General features: G+C 36.2%; 2 protein-coding genes across 2 annotated transcripts; both read right to left on the bottom strand.

The window, feature by feature from the left end:
• Nucleotides 1–2,024: 2,024 nt before the first annotated feature.
• Nucleotides 2,025–3,706, bottom strand: LOC129568123 (BTB/POZ domain-containing protein 2-like). Its single transcript, XM_055445691.1, has 3 exons — nt 3,512–3,706; nt 3,246–3,393; nt 2,025–3,149 (listed from the first exon to the last, which is right to left on the bottom strand). Exon 3 carries the CDS (start codon nt 3,094–3,096, stop codon nt 2,191–2,193), a length of 906 nt encoding a protein of 301 aa, XP_055301666.1. The 5' UTR covers nt 3,097–3,149; nt 3,246–3,393; nt 3,512–3,706; the 3' UTR covers nt 2,025–2,190.
• Nucleotides 3,707–16,866: 13,160 nt separating this feature from the next.
• On the bottom strand, nt 16,867–17,765 carry LOC129568101 (uncharacterized). Its single transcript, XM_055445661.1, has 2 exons — nt 17,569–17,765; nt 16,867–17,305 (listed from the first exon to the last, which is right to left on the bottom strand). Exons 1-2 carry the CDS (start codon nt 17,583–17,585, stop codon nt 16,867–16,869), a joined length of 456 nt encoding a protein of 151 aa, XP_055301636.1. The 5' UTR covers nt 17,586–17,765.
• Between the last annotated feature and the right edge of the window lie 1,766 nt (nt 17,766–19,531).

Genomic DNA, 19,531 nt, shown 5'->3' with positions numbered 1-19,531 from the left:
ATATCAGACCGATGGATTTAATTGCCAAGTATTGGAAATTGCAATGGGTTTATGGGCAGTCAGGATTACAACAACAACAACCTACTGCCCATAAATCCATTGCAATTTCCAATACTTGGCAATTAAATCCATCGGTCTGATATACTGAAACTAAGACTAGATATTCCAAGCTTCATCATGTATTCGGATATTTGAACCTTTGATCACCCCAGATCAAATGGCAGTTGTCAATACTCAAAAATTGAAATTCCTTAAAATAATCCATGATCCGCATAGTCGTTGCGCGTGAAATTTTTTTTGATCATTGCAGTAAATTCCTGCAATAGCATTGACTCAAAGCGAATGTCATAAAAAGATTCACCGAGTTGAGCTTGTACGAGCGCCTTGGTTAGATCGTCTTGTTTGACAGCTGCTTTGCCCCAACACATGCATGCCTCGAAGAGCTCGAACTCTGTGCACGACAACCAATTCAGCTTCAACATATGGGCTATTACTTTTTCGTCACATGTCAAGAAACTAGTCGTGTTGAGAATGGCCTTTGTATTGAGCCCGATAGCTGTTTCACATGCTTTTTTCAAACTTTCTTGATTGCAGAGTATTGCCAATCCATAGAAAACACAAACGTTTTCGTCGCTGAGATTATTTTTCAAGAATTTACTACAAACAGCTACACACCCAGGCACATTGTATTTATTGTCGAGATTCATCACTTGGGCAACATTTTCCATGGTCAATTTTACACGACCAAGATAGAAGAACTGCAGAAACTCCTTAAAAGTATCAACAAAGCGATCCAAAAGTGGTGTCCGCCATTCTGCGAACCGATGATGCAAAATTCGTCTTTGAGGTCGCTGCTGTGAACAGTTCCGGCACCATGTTCGTCATTTTGCACATTTGAGGAATTGTAGCCTCGCGCACCAACTTCGTGTGCTTGTCATTGACCTTGAATGGTTCACTGTGTCTCAACGAACGGCCATGGTGAATTGAGATTTGGTCACTAACTGTTGGACAGTTAGCGTTACCGTTGATGATGTCGTAGAAAAAAGTCAATGACACGTTGACACGTCGACGGCGAAGACTAATCATGTTTAAGTCTGACAATCGCTGCTCGTACGAAGTACGAACTAGTTTAAGCTTATACTTTAGCGTTGTGATTTTGTCAATTTGTTCAACAACAACGATTTTAACTGATGTTCACACTTTGAAGTCGGGTTGAAAAGTGGATGCAGATCGATAAGTCAACGTCTTTTAAACTGCTTTTGAATTTCGATTTTTTATGTTTGTCCTTAGAAACAGGCAGAAACGACTCTAATTATGCCAATGTCTTGCATGTGATCCATAGTCGGATGGTATGCTTAACAAACATTTCTTCCACCGAATGAGAGGATCGAAACTTGGTTAAAGATTTCGAAGAGTTTTCAATAATTCAGGTCAACTGATTAGTCTGGTTTTCCTCTTAATCGTTTGGCATGGCTGGAAATTGCATTTTAATAGTGAGATTAAAACTGAGAGATTTGAAAAAAGTAGGAAAACCACCACTGGGGTGTACTGAACAGAATTCGCTTTAAATTCAGTTTGAAACATGTAATTTTCTGGAATAAATAAATCTCTGCCTTGTATTCGGATCGAATGTAGTTCTCAAAATGAGTGTTTGGATACATAAGATCGAAATAGCTTTAATTTTTGCCATAAAGTGCAATTTTTGCATAAAAACTACGAAATTCGTAGTATGAATTACCCACCTAAATTGCCAGAAATCACTAGATTTGCAAAAGCACCTAATATTCGATTTAACGAAAAATGTTTGTCGTCTGGTTCAGCATTAAGTATAAGACATGTCGCAATAGCCATATTTTGCTGAGGCGAAAAAATGTAAAATGTTGATATTTCAGAGTTGGCGATATGGTGAATATAAACTTTGTATTACGAATTGAGCCAAAGAAAGTATATCGTTCTAATCGAAAGCATTAAATGATGAAACTTAGTTGAAAAACCAGAATGCATAAATAAATTCAAAGGTTACCCAAGGTGTCAATTATCAATTTTATTAATATCCGCATTGAATAGCACGAACATGAATTTTATTTTATAAAAATAGTTTCCAAAGTAAGGGTTTGAAAGTGACTATATGAAGAGTTTAACACTCTTGATTTTGGACCGATGATATGAGCGTAGAAAAGATAGACAAATTCACTGTTTTGATTTTTTAATCAGATGATGAGGATCATTCAATAAAAAAAAAGACAAAATCGAATTTCTTCGACGTTTCACTTTGTTGCCAGGGAACAAATTTGATTGAAAATCTTTATCCGTGATTAATTGAATAATGTCTGTGTATTCATCGGCCCCAAAAATCTTTCCGTATGAAGGTATCAGAGCAACAAATTCATCCATTGTCATCAATCCAAAGCGAATTTCGTAAAACAACTCGCCAAGTTGACTCTGCACCAATTCCTTGGTCAGAGTATTTTGTTTGGTGGTAGCTTTAACCCAAGCCATACATCCTTCAAATAGCTCAGATTCTGAGCATGTCATCCAATTTAGTTTCACAATTTTGGTCAACACCTTTCGATCACATGACACAAAACCATCCGATTTAAGTACTGCTTTAGCGTTGATTTCGATGAATATCTCACATGCATCTTTCAAACTCTCTTGATTGAAAAGAATCGCCAATTTATACGCTTCGCAAACATTGTCGTCGGAGAGGTTTCTCTTCAGGAACTTTTCACACACGGACAAACAGCCGGCCACATTGTACATGTTACCCAGATTCATAACTTCGGCAACGTTGTCCACGGTCAGATTTACGTGAGCCAGGTAGAAAAACTGGAGAAACTCCGTAAAACCAGCAACGGACACGTCGACAATCTTCACTTCATTCTTCTCTTTCCACGATCCATTAAACATTTTTTCAAACACATCGCTGGCGGCCATCAAGTGAGCCTTGTGTGCGGGAATGCGATCGATTCGATGGTCCTTCGATTCAAACACAAAGTTTACATCAGCCATTGTCGTGCTCAGGTAGAGTTTCTGTCCAATTGCTGAGAGAACTTGGCTCTCGTAGTTGTTTGCTGTTTGATTGGAAGTGGACATGGTTTAGCTTTGTGAATTGAGGTTAGGTTTCGATGGCGATGAAAAGTTAAGTGCTAGAAAAGTCATGAAAAATGAACGAATCATTCATTTAATATGAAAATAATAAAATTCAGAATTAAATTAGTTTTATTTTTGATCCATTTACTTACGAAATGGACAATAATGACTTGACGATTCAGTATCGTGATGATCAATGATGTGCTCTATGCAGAGATATGCTTGTATTGTGTACGAAACGACGAATTTGTGCTGTCAGATTTTACTATGTGGACCGAAACTGGCTTCAATTGCGAAGATCTATTGCACCAAATTGGATATTAGAAATATTAGACACCTTTTTTAAGCAACCAGCTAATTGATATTGATTTTCTTCTCCACAACAATATCCATAGACACAAAGTGGTGTGATACTTACGCTTGGTTCTGGTATTGGCTGGAGAAAATTGATTGATTTTTTACAGTCAAAATTCACTGAAGGAGTTGATTTCTGTTGAAAATGAAACTTTTCGATCTCAATACAGACGGAAACCCTTTAGAAAATGAATTAAGGGCAAATTATTTGGAAATATTCGTTAATGAATTAAAATCGGTGAATGTTTTCTAGTCTGAAGTGGCTTGCAAGCGCTAGGTAAGAGAGTTCATAAATTGCCAAAATCATGATCTGATTCGTGCGATTCGGTTCGCTTCAATTCAATCAGGCTCCGATTAATGTCGTTCAAAGCCCATTTAGTTGCCAGGTAAACGTCTTCTTCAACATAAACCATAATCTTGCGTGCTCCCACCAGTTTTCCACGCGCTTTGTCCCATGCCCCGAGATCGAGTACATTTTCACCAAAATCCGTTTCTTCTTTTAGGCTTTTAATTTTGATCTTAGTCAATTTGGTTGAGTACCGAACGAAGGATACAATTTGATTGGCAGTTGCGAGCAAAAACAGAACTCGTTCAAGATTCACGAGTCCTTTTGCCAGTGCGTCCATGTTGGTAATTTCGGGTGTGAAACCAATGCAGAGTTCCTTCAAGTTAGTCAAAGATGGACAAGCAACGTCTTCGTCGAGCAACTGGGAGTAGAGTTTGTACAATGCAGTCAATAAGGCGATTTGGTTCATCGACCGTTCGTCAATGGTCAACGAATAAAACTGCAGCTGTTCATAAAATCCAATTGCATGCAGCTCGTTCAACAAATGATAAAATGAATCCGATTCAACATTTTCCGAATCAATGGCCAATTTATCAAGGTACACGTGGGCCGTCATGATCGTATTCCTGTTGATCCAAAGGCAATCTGAGTCAATGGCAAACGATCGAATGTGTGAATTTCGACGGAAGAATGTGTCCAATTCGTCGATTTTGTAATCGAATCTCATTGACGTCAATTCCAAGTGTTCAAGTTGTGAATATTCCCGGAGTAGCCAATCGTTTCCTGTGCCAATCATAGGGCCCGGTTCATTGAATCCTTTCACCGTGAGACGCTTCAGATTCGTACAGCTGCTGAGAAATTTTCCATAAAATTCGCCATTTATTGTGCAACAAAATATTTCCACTGTTTCCACCTTCGCCAAGATTAATCGTAAACATGCGATTTTCTCGTCAGTAAACTTGATGCTGCAGAAACGAATACGCTTGAGTGAATCGAAACAATTTGATTCAACGTAACGAAAGCATAGCAAGTTATCGGAATAAAACGAAATATTCTGTATGAATCGGATGAAGCCATTGATTTTAATGCAGCGAACGTAAATTCCATCCGACTTGCATACGACATGAGACGCTGGGTATGTTTGCTGGAAATGAGCTCCAGCAACTCGTTGCATTCGCATGCACGTTTGACCAATCGCATGTAGGTCTCCCAATGGTAAATTGTCGAAGATTTCTTCGCAACAATCGACATTCAGACTGAGAAAAGCCGATGACAATGCCACGTATGCGCCACGTGGTGGTCTGGTTTTGCTTAGACTATTTTCTTCATTTAAGGTTTTTGTTTGATTTTCGATATTTGTAGGTAATTTGCTCATTTTTCGTGATTTTTCGTCGAATTCCTCTATGATCGTAGATAAAAAAAGTGAAATGGAATCAAAATTGTCTTTATTCTACTACACAAAATGCGTTTATTAAAATTAGGTTCCTTGTAGATTGATATTTTCTGTGGAATGGAGAGGAAGTGAAGAATTATCACTGAATAAAAGAAAAATGGAGGACATAATGTCACCATCACAGCGACTGACTCAACATATAGATATGAAGTTAGTTCCATCGAAAATTTTAAAAAGAAGGATTAGAAGACGTGTATGTACTAGAAAATCCACTGAACTAGAAATTGGAATTGTTTTCGTTCAAGAAATTGAATAAATTTAGCCAAATTTTGATTTTGCGAAATTCTTAACTTCACAGAACCAAATGTTCAAATTGTAGAATTGTGAACTTTTTTCGTATAGAATAGAAAGCATTTAAATCAAATGAAACACCAATCAATTCAATACAAGGGGCGAATTACTACTGAAAAATTGAATTCAGTACTTTTCAGTGGTTTTCAGTACTTTCAGTGCCCAATGTATTAGTATATGAAAATACTGGAAATGGAATTATCTTTCGAGGAGAAAAATGAATGGATGGCAGATCTGTCAAAACATATTTCAACTGTCAAAAATCCCGATTTTATTTTGTTACTGAAAAACACTGAAAAGTATTGAAAATATTTTTCAGTTCTTTTCAGTACTTTTCAGTTGTTTTCAGTGGATTTCAGTGCTTTCAGTCTTTTCAGTAGTGATTTGCCCCTTAATTCAATATGATGAATTAAATTGAATTTTAACGTTTTAAATGGTCATAGAAATAGCATGATAACAACTAAATGTCCATCAATTACGTTCGCAAGACAATTTTTGCAATATTTTAGTTCAAAAGCTTCACTCAAAAAATGAATTTTGAAAATGTATCATTCAACATCGTATCGAAACACATCCAACAAATAGTCTCAACAGTTCATTTATGTAACTTAAACAAATGCCCGATCAATTGAACGTAAAACCCAAAATTATCTGAAATTCGACCTTCAAGTACCAAACAAAAATGAAAAGACATAACAGTTTTACAACAATTGCTGTCACTTTATTAACTTTGTTTTTCAATTTTTCATAAATTATTCGGGTGTGTACACTGTACATTGAAGTGGAAGTATTCATCACTTGATTTTTTTTGATTGAACTTAGTTCAATTGTTTTAGTTACAACGCCTGATGTTTTTGTGAATTGATTCAGGCATGAACGTTGTTCAAATGGCGGTTTAGATTAATTTTTTGGTTAAATTTCTTCATACACACTGCACAACGGAATGGCTTTATTCCAGTGTGGGTTAGCATATGCTGTTCCAAATTACATTTCTTACCAGCAATTGTCTTTTTGCATAAGTAGCAATCATATAGTCGCGCCTTACAAGCCATTTCATGGGAGTTCTTGTCATCCTCTAGCAAGAACACACGGAAACAGAGCGAGCAATGAAATGGAAACTCGTTCGCGTGGACCTTCATGTGTCTTTTAAGTCTGCAAGATACTGGGAATCGCTTAAAGCATAGATCACATCGATATGGCTTCTCACCGGTATGAGTACGCATGTGCCTTTCCAAATGCCAGGCGAAAGATGTAACGTAATCACAATGCCGACACTTATAACGTTTGAACTTCTTGTTGCTTGAACCTTCTCGTGCTAGCCGTTCGTTTGTCATTCCAGATTTTCTGACTGCATGCGATGAGCTTCTGCCAGTCGTATAGGCGTTTAATTTCTGTTCCGAAGTTTGACGTGAACTCTGTCCATTTGAAGTTGTTTTTTCATTACCAGTTCCATGCTCATTATCTCGGCCACCATTACTGCTACCATTGACTCCAATTTTATTTGATGCATATATTTCTCGAGGAACTGCTACCAGCACCAATGGTACATCGTCATCCATCGATTCCTGTTTCGGTTTGATGTTGTCTTTTACCTTGATAAAAACTTCGTCACCATTACCCTGGAACAATAGAACATTTGCGGCGTGTTTGCGTGACAAAGCTTCATTGGCTCCACCGTCCACAGCTAGAGTTCCTTTATTTCTTTCCGTCAGAGTAATCGGCATTTCTTCACCATCATTCATTTCGTACGATGTATTTTGCGTTGGTTCCACCTTAATGGCACTTCTCCCATCAGAAATTGTTTCAACACTTGAGTCGTTGAGTTGGATTGTTCCGTCTTTCGAAGTGTGATGTTCTTGTTGGTTCGCGCCGCGATCTTCGTTATGACCTAATAAAGAAGCAGTAACATTTGCTGAATTGACCGAATGAGCTCCTCCATTCGAATTCACCAAATCTTCTTTAGCGCGCCCATTGACTTGATCGTTCAGCATTGAAACAGCCTTTAATCGTCCATCAGTTTGAAAAAGACTGAATGAATACAAATATTTAGTTGTTTCAAAATAGAAAACAAGTTTCAAAATAAAACGAAAATTTGAGAAATATTTACCGATTGTATGCAGCACTTCCGGAACAGTGCTTATCATTGACTGGATTGTCAAGAGATGATTCAGTAGGAGCATCAATTCCGATTGCACGTTTCTCCGACTTGATGCGGGCTCTGTTCACACCTGCTTCGTCGTCCGAGTCAACCAGTTCAATGGGATCGTCCATCTGATGGTTCGAGTTTCGTTTATTGATCACCACTGAGTTCATTGCCTGTCTATTGGCATTTGTTGGTCCAAGCATACTCAAGAGAGTATCATGGCTATTGAGTTGATCTTCCACATTCGAAAAAATCTCAAATTGTTTGTAGGCTTTCTCAATCCTAAAAAAAAACAAATTTAATTCAGTTTAAGTTGACTTGGCCTTGGAAATAAACAAAACATTCAGTAACTTACTGGGAGTTTGCGCTGCTGAGAAAATCATTCTTGAATTCGGCACTCAGGAAATGGTCTTGAGATACTGGGCCACTACGTTGGAATGTCGTTTTTATTGATTTCAAAGACAGTGTCACTTGATGATTGATCGCAGCGAGCATTTTGCTCTTTTCATTCTTCCAAATCGACGACATATCCATCTGCGTAATGAAATAAAAATGAGATAGTTAGGACGTCAGAATGACTTCGTTTGAGCGAATCAATTTTACAATTTAATTTCAAACGTGATAATGACACTTCAGATACACATCAACGAATTGATATGAGTCAAACAGAAGTTGTGTTCAATTTATGCAGAATTTTTCAAGAACATGGATTTTTCAGCCAATTTTTTTCGACAAATTAAAGGGACATCTACTGAAAGTGAGGTTATATCACCTTGTTTGTTTCCAATCCTTGTGTATTTGGCACAATCGATATTTTAACTCCCTTTGATAAGTGTTGCGATAAAGAGAAACTCAATCAAAAACACAATGAATTCAATTGTCTTAGCAATTGTCACAAGGAATTAAAAATGATTCAATTTTTAATCTGGAATTAAAACGAACCGAAAATGTGCTGAGCACAAAGCAGAACAAAATGATGTAATAAGATGCGCAAACTGGCCAAGAATGTTTTTAAGCTGTCAAAAAAATTCTCCACAGCGAAACCTCTGCATCGCTCTACACTGCGCACGGTGTTTCAATCGTACTGACGTTTGACATTGTTTGGTGAGTTTGAAGATTGTCGTGAATATGCTTGGCCGCCAAATTTGAACAAAGCGAGAATGACATGAACGCAGAGTAAAGTGTAACCAAATAAAGATTCTAGCTCAGGATTGTATAGAAGTAAAGTAATAAGTAGCTAATAAGAATTTAACATTTTTTTACTTCTATACAAGATTGTCGGCAAGCAATTATATTTATGTAACTTTGACCGAATCACCTGAACGTAAAATCCATAATTATCTTATTCTACCTTCATGTGTGCCAAATGAGAATGAAAAGACATTATAGTTTTACACCAATCGCTGCCAATTTATTAACTTTGAATTCATTTTTTCATGCATGGTATTAGTCATGTGTGTACATTGAAATGGAATTTTGGGAAAGTATTCAACTTATTAACTAAAATATTCAAGTTACTGTGTTTGATATTCATTTTTTGCACTGCTCTACTTGTTTTATATCTCATAAAACTGTCCGATTGAGTACATTCTAAATGAATTTCTGATGTATTATTACTTTTTTAGTTACATGGGTAAACTTAATTGTTAAACTGAAAAAATATTAGAGTGAGAGAGATGTTCTTTTCAATTCACTCAGTTGCACTGCTCTCTGAAGTCCTTCCTTTAAGTATGAATGTTGTTCAAATGTTCTTTTAAGTTACTTTTTCGGGTAAATTTCTTCATACACATCGCACAACGGAATGGCTTTATTCCAGTGTGGGTTCGCATATGCTTTTCCAAATCACATTTGTTACCAGCAATTGTCTTTTTGCATAAGTAGCAATCATATCGTCGCGCCTTACAAGCCATTTCATGGGAGTTCTTGTCGTTCTCTAGCAAAAACCCACGGAAACATAGCGAGCAATTAAATGGAAACTCGTTTGCGTGGACCTTTATGTGTCTTTTAAGGCTGCAAGATGCTGGAAATCGCTTAAAGCATCGATCACATCGATATGGCTTCTCACCGGTATGAGTACGGATATGCCTTTTCAAATTTCCGATTAGAGCAGCAGCATAGTCACAATGCTGACACTTGTAACGTTTTAACTTCTTATTGCTTGGACTTTTCCGTGCTAGCCCTTCGTTTGTTTTTCCAGTTTTTCTGGTTGCTTGCGTTGAGCTTCTGTCAATCGCACAGGTGTTTGATTTCCAGGTTTGATGCCCATTTGAAGTTGATTTTTCATTCACAATTCCATTCTCGGGCTCACAAATACCATTCAAACCACTTCTGGACATACTTCCATTTGATGCATTTAATTCTCGAGGAACTGCAATAAGCACTAACGGCATATCATAATCCATCGATTCCAGTTTTGGTTTAATGTTGTTGACACAAACCTCGCTGCCATTACTTTGGACCGATGGATTTGTGCTGTGTTTCCGGAACAAGGCCTCGTTGGCTCCAGCTTCCACAGCTAGAGCTCCTTTAATTCCTTGTGCAAACGTTTTGGGCCTTTCTTCATCATTCGAGTCATCGATTTGAATGATTTCAGAACATTCCTTATTTGATGTTTCGCACGATGTTCTTTGGGTTGGTTCCGCTTTAATGCCACTTCTTCCTGGAATTGTTCCAACGCTTGAGTCGTTAAGTTGGACCGTTCTGTTGTTCAAGACTGGATGTTCGTTCATATGATGACTTTTGATATGGCTTGCAGATGAACCAACACCGCTTACTGAATTGACCAAATCTACTCTTTGGCATGGATTCACCAAATCTAATTCTGCGCAACCATTCACTCGATCTTCCAGCAATGAAGCGATCTTGAATCGATTATAAGTGTCCAAAATCCTGAATAAGTACAAGTCATTGATCTAAATCATCACACTAAATTCATACTCATAGTCAGAGAAAATGATTGCAAATTACTCACCGAGCGTTCGAAGCATTCATGAAGTACTGCTCGAATTCTGCCGGTAGCGACAAACTATTGTCTCTAAGCGCATTTCGGATGACTCTCAACGAGATTGTTGTTTCCTTTTCGAACACACCAAGCACTCTATTCATTTCGTCGTTCCAAATTGTTGTCATGTCCATCTGTAATTAAAAAAAACGGGGAAAAAATCACTGAATGGCAATTGCATGGTATGTATTAGAGCCTTGTTAAAACGTCAAAAACTCAAGAAAAAATGTTTCATGTCCACCACATGGTGTTAGCCAAAAAGTCCCACGAAATTGTTTCACCTTGCTCAATTTATGCGATTGATAAACTTGTTTCTTCAGAAATTCTTATTGGCAAATAGCGATAGATCGATTTATTTTGACAAAATTGAACCTAATTGATTAATTACTGATTCGATTTCATCCAATGTTCTAACATGAACCCAATGAAAAATGTGCTCTCCATGAAATAATGACACAATAATGCGCGCGAATCAGCTCTAATAGCCAGAACTGTCAAATGTTGCCTTTCTGAAATGTCATCGATGAAATTGATGCAAAAGCTACTGCAAAAGTATACACTGGGTTGCTGTTGGTGCTGTGATGATAAAGCCTGTGTCTTTCAAGCGTGTGATTTCTTTTCGCGCAGAATACGCGATAGCAACGACACACATACAAAACACCATAAGGGAGAGAAAGATATAGAAGAAGCTTAATGAATGCGACAAAGCGAGACTGAAAAGGATTTTTCCTCTAAACTTATGAACATAAAATCAATTCTTCCGAACATTTGTGTAAATAGCCTATGGACATGTAAATATTTAGAAATTTAAAGAAATAATCCAGAAACCAAAAGGAGCCAAGCAATGAAAAAGAAATAACAAAGTTTTACTTCAAACTAATCATGCTTAAAGAGACATGTGTCATGATCGGCGGATAGAATACCAATATCTAACAATAAAATTTTCGGCAAAAAAATATACCAAATTTAGTTAGTTTTTATAGCCAAAAAAGAAATTTTTCTGATCGTTTTGGGAAAAAAATATTACGTTTTAGATTTATCCTAAAAGAAATCAACAAAGTCACAATAATCCGCTTTGAAAGGTCATCAAAAACCATATAAAAGTTTGTCATCGAATAGTCAACGCCATCTAAATGTAGTTTTGACATCAAGCCATGGTTCAGCTTTGCCAAAGCTGCTCTGGAATTGAATTTTCTAATTGAAATTGTTAACTCTAAAAACAACGTCGTGTTTGCAAATCAAAGTTTCCAATGGGAAAATTCCCGAAGCCATTCGAATCAATGTGAATTCTCATCAACGTAAAGAAATCTCTGTATCAATAATTATTTCAATTCAAGTTGATTATATCAAAATTGAATCAGCTCACTATTTTTCCATATGCATGAGATTTCGACCATATCTAACACGGTTCAAGCGGATTTATTCATTTTTACGACAAAAACATATGTTCTGCCCTAAAAATGGCAGAAATCATCGAAATTCATTCAAATCAAGAATTTTTTTCCTTATTAGTTGAATTAAACAAAACACAATTCATTAAATCAATTAGCTAATTCAGAATTGAAACGAAATGGACGGACACGAAAGATGAAGAAGAATGAAAGGAAGAAAATGAAGAATGAAGAAAGAATGAAAGTGAAAGAAAAGGAAGAAGAACAGCAAGAGCCACCCAAAACATCTTCAATCCACTGATTCAACAACAAGTGACACATGCTTTCCTCCTCTTACACTGTTTGTGTATGAACTCATCTCGAAACAACTTTGTTATCTGAACACCGTTGTGGGGTCTTTGTATGTTATACAATATCTGTGCTTGGTTCGAGCCTTCTTTGAACAATACTCTCGTTAGTTTCAAATTCAGTAGAAATGACAGTGGATGGTGTCATCGATCGATCAATCAGAGATCATTCTGTTTTTCTATACCTTATTCTTCTACCTACCTTCGTATTCATTTCTTCGATTATTTCACTCTTCGAAATGTTTGACTCGAAATAAAAAGTGTCATTCACCTAAAAATCGTGTTTTTATTACCCAATTGCAAAAAGACTTACTGAGTTGCAGTTTTTTGTTTTGCTCAATAACGTTCAAAGTATGAGGCAACGCAAACGACCGGATGAAATTTCAATATTTTTTTCTTCTTACAAACTGGAATAAAAAACTTTTGCAATGTGTGAGGTTCCGTCACTTCCTCGCATTGAACGATCAACAAAGTGAAACCACACGATTTGATGTATTGATGAAGAACTCAATTTACTTGTGTTGATTGTTGTTGCAAATTTCAATTGAATGTTATTGAAATGTAAAGTCTACAATGTAAACCAATTGCCTATACCAAAATTACGTCAAGTATTCATAGACTCATTCAAATAAACATATATGCCATCCTACTTATCAATTCATTGTGACGTCGACTGGTCCGACCAGTCTGGTCGGAAGCAGCATACAACAACAATTCCTATATACAACGCATTTTCCCTTCCATCCTTTTCATAGCAGGGAGCATACATTGAGCTCACACTCAGAGACTTTTGTTTTGTTTTTTGACAGGATTAATCCTAATCTTCTCTGTTGTCTTACAATCGAGACGACCAAGAGGCAAACATTGCAATTTCTTATCAACCTAGTTTGAGTAAAGAAATGTGGTGCAACGTTGAGAAAGAGAATTAGATGCAAAAATGTGACAAAATGGAAAGTTTGAATTAAGTAATGAAGGCGATTTTGGTTCGAAAAGAAGTTTCTTCGAAATTTGAAAACATTTTTAATTTTTCGTCGAAGACTCGACCTTAAATCTCATTCATACGTCGAATTAAAGTTGGGCACTGCTCTATGAGCAGTAAAATGTTTTCCAGCTAAACAAATGATTATAGTCCGCATACGAAAATGTCGTCACGACATGGATTTTTCTCCAAGCGATAATAAAAGTGTGATAAAGCAAAGTAAGTTAAGCATAGTAGCATACTTAAATCATGATTTCGGTTCTACGCACCTAATCATCGTGAGCATTGCTAACTGAGTAATGTATACTGAACACAGTATGTAAATCACAACGCGACAACGTTTTTTCTATGCTTTGTAAAATATTTTGTATTTGGTTGCATCAAATAAACAAATTCGCTGGTTTTTTTCTCTCCGAAAATTAATGTAGCGACACTTGGCATTGAACAGTCGGAACGTGTCGCAATGAACCTATATACGATGTGTACATGAGCGGATGCTTGCATGTGTGTTCACTGTTTACTGCGACAATTAGGTGCTCGCATACTTGATTTCTTTGAAATATTTCTATTTCTTTCATTCTTTTTTATTCATTTCTTTCATTCGTACGTTCGTTCGTTCATTCGAAATCCTTATGAAACACCATTCAACTCCATGTAAAACGATGCTGAGCAGCTAAAGATTGTTCTCCTTATCAAATGTGAGTGATTCATGCAGATGTGTTTTTAGCTCTGTACATAAGACCGATAAGGCAATCATTCGACGGACTGACATTCATTCAGTATGAATTGAGCAATGAAAGAGCATTGAAGACAGATTTCTTAAATTTTTTGAAATAAAATAAAATAAAAGTCGCTTGGACGCAGCTTGAAACTAAGACAAATTAGTAGTTATCGATCGAAAAAGTAAGCGGCTTTTTCGAATTTGGAAAATTCCAAAATTAATTCATTCGTTGTGAATATTTGTTTGGTTTGCAGTTAAAAGCAATGATGAGCGGAGGATACAAACAATTGTTGAATAGTAATGCATATGGAGAGCCACCCACATTGAACATAGGCAAAATCTATTCGATTGACGACGATGACACTGATGAAGTGCCACTATTTCAACAAAATAAGACAATCATCCAAGTCGATGGCCCCAGCAGATCTGAGTATCTGTATGACTCTGAACGAGGTGGAACATCCGATTGCTTCGTTTACTTGATGATTTTGATCGTGACATTTGTCATTGTTTTCGGTGCACTTTGGTTCAAATACAAATGGGACTTTAAATGGGAATAAAGAACTTTGATGGAATTGGAAGTGAAGAGATTTAGTGTAATCTTGTTGTGCTGACTCTGAAATTCAACGTATGAATTTAATTGAAATGTTCAAAAATCTCGTTTTTTGATCTACTGTGATTCTCTTTAATTTGAAAAATTGGTGTAAAATGCCATCATTTTTGTTGAAAGATTGACCAATGAATATATTCATAGAAACTATGGAAACAAGTTGTGTCATTACATTTTAGCGTATAATTTTGCATCATTCGGAGTTCGATTCGGTTTAATTTAATGTGAATAATTTAAGTCTCTGTTCGAAGAGTTCGCCTTCAAGCGAGCACAAAAATATGTCCAACATTGCCTGAAACGAAGAAAGAGTGATTCACTGATAAAGAACATAATTTCCAGAACCACATCATGAACACTTGTTTTTTTCCATTAAATTCCGACATTTTTCGATTTAACGGTGATTCAAAGCTTGAAGCAGTTTTTTTTCTCCAACGAATAAAGAAAATATTCAACGACATTATATTCTAAGCGTCACACACTTATCTCTTTCTTATTAAGTACATTAATTTTATTCTTGTTTCTGCGAAAATCGCTATGATTAATTAATTTAAATTACTTACATTTCTGTTAATAAATGCGACAATTTTTGTACTGAAAAAAAAAGATCAATTTTGTTTTGAATAAATTTATTTTTCGATTAATTCTTCGTAGAAAAACAATTGACCTTTCCGAGACTTTGTTTATTCTTTGAAATCAGATTATAATCTTAATTAGAAGATTGTTCGATAGGTTTGGGCTGGTTTGCTTTGCTTGTAAAAAGTTGCTTCTAGATAGGTAAGTACAAAAATGTTTGATGTTTTAGAATTCAGAGTAAAAGGATTTGTTGGCGATTACAATACTTAGATAGTTTATGGACCGAACGGTCAAATAATGACTTTGATTAAATGAGGATTGAATGCCGGCTGAAAACAGCTAACGAATTTGTTTTAGGAGTTCGGAGGGATGGCTCATTGAATGCGCATAGTCAATTGAAATTATTTGTTTCTCTGTTGTCATTTGTATCGCCGAAATTATTTGGTGTAAACAAGGCACCTTTACTGGTAAATGCATCAGTATCAGTTCGTATTACTTTTCCACACGACCATGTCTCTGGCATTCATTGGCTTGAAAATGAAAAAAAAAATTTAGTGAATGAAAGAAATATTGCAATTTCGGATTTGTTTCACATTTCACAAACTATTTATTGAAGAAAATATATGTTTGATTTGTGAATATAATTGTTCGGTTGAATGAAATTTCAACTAATTCAAAAACTAAAGATATTTTAACGAAATTTATGATGTTAATTCGAAGATTTTCAATAAACATAAAATCGTTTTAAATCAATTTTTCGAGTAACAGGTTTTAAATGTACTTGATAGAAATATTTGAAATATTCGTGATTCTGTATGATTCTTTTTGTTCATTCAATGAAGTCTATTCGATGAAAATAAATGTTGTCTGACTCTCACATGGGAATATCCGTGCAATCAAATCGCCACGTTCAGTATTGCTTGTGGTGGATGTTCTTCATGTGCCTTTTCAAATCCGACTTCTGTGTAAATGTGTTGAGACACAGGTCGCAGCGGAATGGTTTTTCACCTGAATGTGTGTGTATGTGACCTTTCAATTGGTCGTTGGATGAACGGAAGAACTTCTTGCACAAATAACACTCGCAGTAGCGTCCATTGCAAGTTCGTTGGTGTGCTTTCCGTTTGTCGTTCTTCAGAAAACCACGGTGACAAATCAAACACTTAAATGGAAGCTTTGTCGTGTGAGTGTTGTACATGTGCTTCTTGAGACAATCAATTCGAGAGAATTTTCTTGGGCATTCTTTACATTCGAACGGTTTGTCACCACTGTGTACGCGCATGTGTGTCACCATCTTTGTCTTAAATGAACCAAACGACTCCTTGCACAAATGACATTCAAAGCGACGAATTTTGCAATTAGCTTCGTGTTCTGCTTTCTGTTCCTTTTCATCGAATCCTTGCAAGCAGCCTGAGCAATGGAACAGAAACTCTTCGACGTGAGCTTTCATGTGATCTCGAAGACTTCGTTTTTCTTTGAAACGTTTCGGGCAAAGGGCGCATCCGTGTGGCCTCTCGCCAGTGTGTTTCAATAAATGACGATTCAAAAGCCACTTATATTGAGCGGAATATTCACAAAACTCACATTTGTGTGGCTTTGATGTGTTTCCATGAGCTTTACTGCCTCGTTACTGTGTGTTGTGTGCCTCATTTCCATTTGCTACCGTGTACAAATCTTCTTCGTTCTGTGAAGGTGGCTGTCGGTCTTGTTGGTCAACCATCGCTTGCTTCCCGTTGTCAGCACTTGTCTTCGCCTTCTCTTCTTTCTTTTTGTCACATTCGTTCTTCACCTCGGCTTTAACCTCGTCGAAGCTTAAGTGATCAAAATCGTATTCAGTGTCACGTTCGTTGAAACCAGGGACATGTACCGTATTGCGATGAGTCGATACCAAAATGTCAACCAATTCACCAGCAGACACTGGCTCCTGTTTGATGTCGCTTTCCTGTTTGATCTCGAATGAATCAACTGATTGAATGTTGCTCGGAGTCACAGACACCATTCGGTCATTCGATTCCAGTGGTTTTTCAGAGCTGGGCTCTTTCTTCACTTCACTTTTTGTCGATTGTCTGAAAATCAATGAAAAGAACTTAACATTTTAGACACAGCAAAGAAATTTTTGAGGTAAGGTTTGTAGGCACAGAAGAAACTATTCCCAAATAATTATTGTATCTTCAAAACTCTTGTATCTAAAATTCATTAATAAATAACATGAGACGTGTCAAAAACAATGTGAAAATTACGGTTTTTATGAACGATGGATCTAATAAGCAATATTCCTTGTTCTTTTGTTCAAATGTGTAAATCGACTGAACCATCAGAATAAACTTACTTCTTTTCATTCCCCATTTCCTATGCGGTTTTCAGTCAATTCTTGTTTTTTTTTTCTTCACTTGTTGAATCGATAAGTACTTGAAAGTTTATGGCAAGTGTAATTATCTTTCGGGCAAAGAACTGATTGATTTCAATCAGATGTGTTCTTGGTTTTACAAACTTTGTTGGTTTGATGAATGAAAAATGATTGTGTCAGCAGTACGTGTTTCTGCATTGAATGTCACCGATGAAAAGAATGAGTAGTCACACAGATGCCGATAAATTGGTTAATATTGTGCTTGTGTTTGTGTGAGTGTGGATTGATACGTGAGCTCGTGTTGCAAGTACTCAATAAGCACTGCTCATGCAATCGCCGCTTGTCACTCTCTTCGTATGGAGAATTAGATGTATGCCGACTTTGATCAATCTCAGAGAGATGTCACTAGTGGCATTAAAGTAATGCAAATTTGAATTTAGTTGCACAAATTATTCATTGAAATTAATATTATTTTCAAAATATTTGCATTGAATCAAATATCGCATGATAGACGTCAATATGCTCAAAATATTCTTAGAAATATCGTCACCCGAATTCCAACTTTAGAATACTTCAATTTTTGTGCTTTAATGAGATTCAGTTTTTGAATTCAATATATTCTATCATTTGCTTTGACAACAAAACGATGGTTTTTTTCTCTCGAAAAATACGAAAAAATGTGCTGATCTACATCAGAATGTGTAAGGTAATTGAAATTCTCCAAAAATTGTTTTGCAAATGTTCACACCGAATATTTTTCATCGCAAAGTCAGGCGTGATTCTGATAGTTATAGACTCTACGTATTAAAATCATTCCATCAGTCGACTAAGTCACAGTCTTCTTCCGAAAATATTGCTTCAGAAACGTGTATTTTTGATGGAAAAATCAAATGAATATTCAAATTGAGACGCAAGTCCACATTGGAATGGCATGTTTGTGCGTATATTTTGTATTATACATTTGTAACGCTAACGAGGTGTTTATTATTGTGAATGAAACATTTCATCACTACAGTGCAGAATGAAAGTTGCTGGAATTATTTTTATCATCGCTATTATTGTAAGTTTAAACAAAAGAATCTCAGGTTACAAGTTGAAAATAGTTAATAACATCCCTTAAATGATGAGGCGATGGCACGGGCGAACATTTGTGGCAATATACTAATGCAATCAATTGATGACACGTAGGTTTTTTTGAGTTGTTTTTTTGATAGAATCATACTCATTTCGATTTGTTTCCAGATACACAGAGTTATTGAAGATGTAAGTCTCGTTAAACTTTTACCAAATTGATAATAAATGAAGTGATTGGATTTTATAGGGCTGTAGGACAGCAAATATTGTGAAAAAAACTCAAAAAATACGTGATGGAGAGCACTCACCACTCAACACCTTTTCTTGCGTATATTTGTCCACTACCGACAGATTTGTAAGATCAGACAACCAATTTAGACGTGAAATATCCTCCTAATTTTCATTTGCTTTTTATTTTATAGAAAGAAAATGATTGAGGAAAAGGGAAAGCAAGTTTTAACTATGGAATGAAACATTTAGTATCCCATTCATATTGATGATTTTTCATTTACTTTTCTAGAGCAGTAGAAGTGACTGTCTCAGTCAGCCTGGTCAGCAAATACAAGTTGTAATCCAGCCTGGAAATTGATTCAAACATACCATTCAACACATCGGTCATAAAGTTCCCGGTCTGAAAACTGACATTGAAACTACTGTTTTACCATAAAATCTATACCAGTCCCGAAAAATAAAATCCTTTTTGAGAACTTGCTCAATCTCCTCCTGTAACCAATACACGACAATTGGACTGAATAGTATAGAAATCAAATTGATTGTCTTTCCTTGCTTAACGTTTTTTTTTTAAAATAAAGTGATTGCGCTGAATGTACAGTTTTCACTGGATGGCAGCACTTATTTAGTTCTAAAAACG

This window comes from Sitodiplosis mosellana, unplaced genomic scaffold, assembly GCF_009176505.1.
Source record: "Sitodiplosis mosellana isolate CC-2019 unplaced genomic scaffold, AAFC_SMos_1.0 Smas_scaffold_16, whole genome shotgun sequence".
In the NCBI taxonomy this organism is placed as follows: domain Eukaryota; kingdom Metazoa; phylum Arthropoda; class Insecta; order Diptera; family Cecidomyiidae; genus Sitodiplosis; species Sitodiplosis mosellana.
This window is presented reverse-complemented; position numbering and strand designations above follow the sequence as displayed.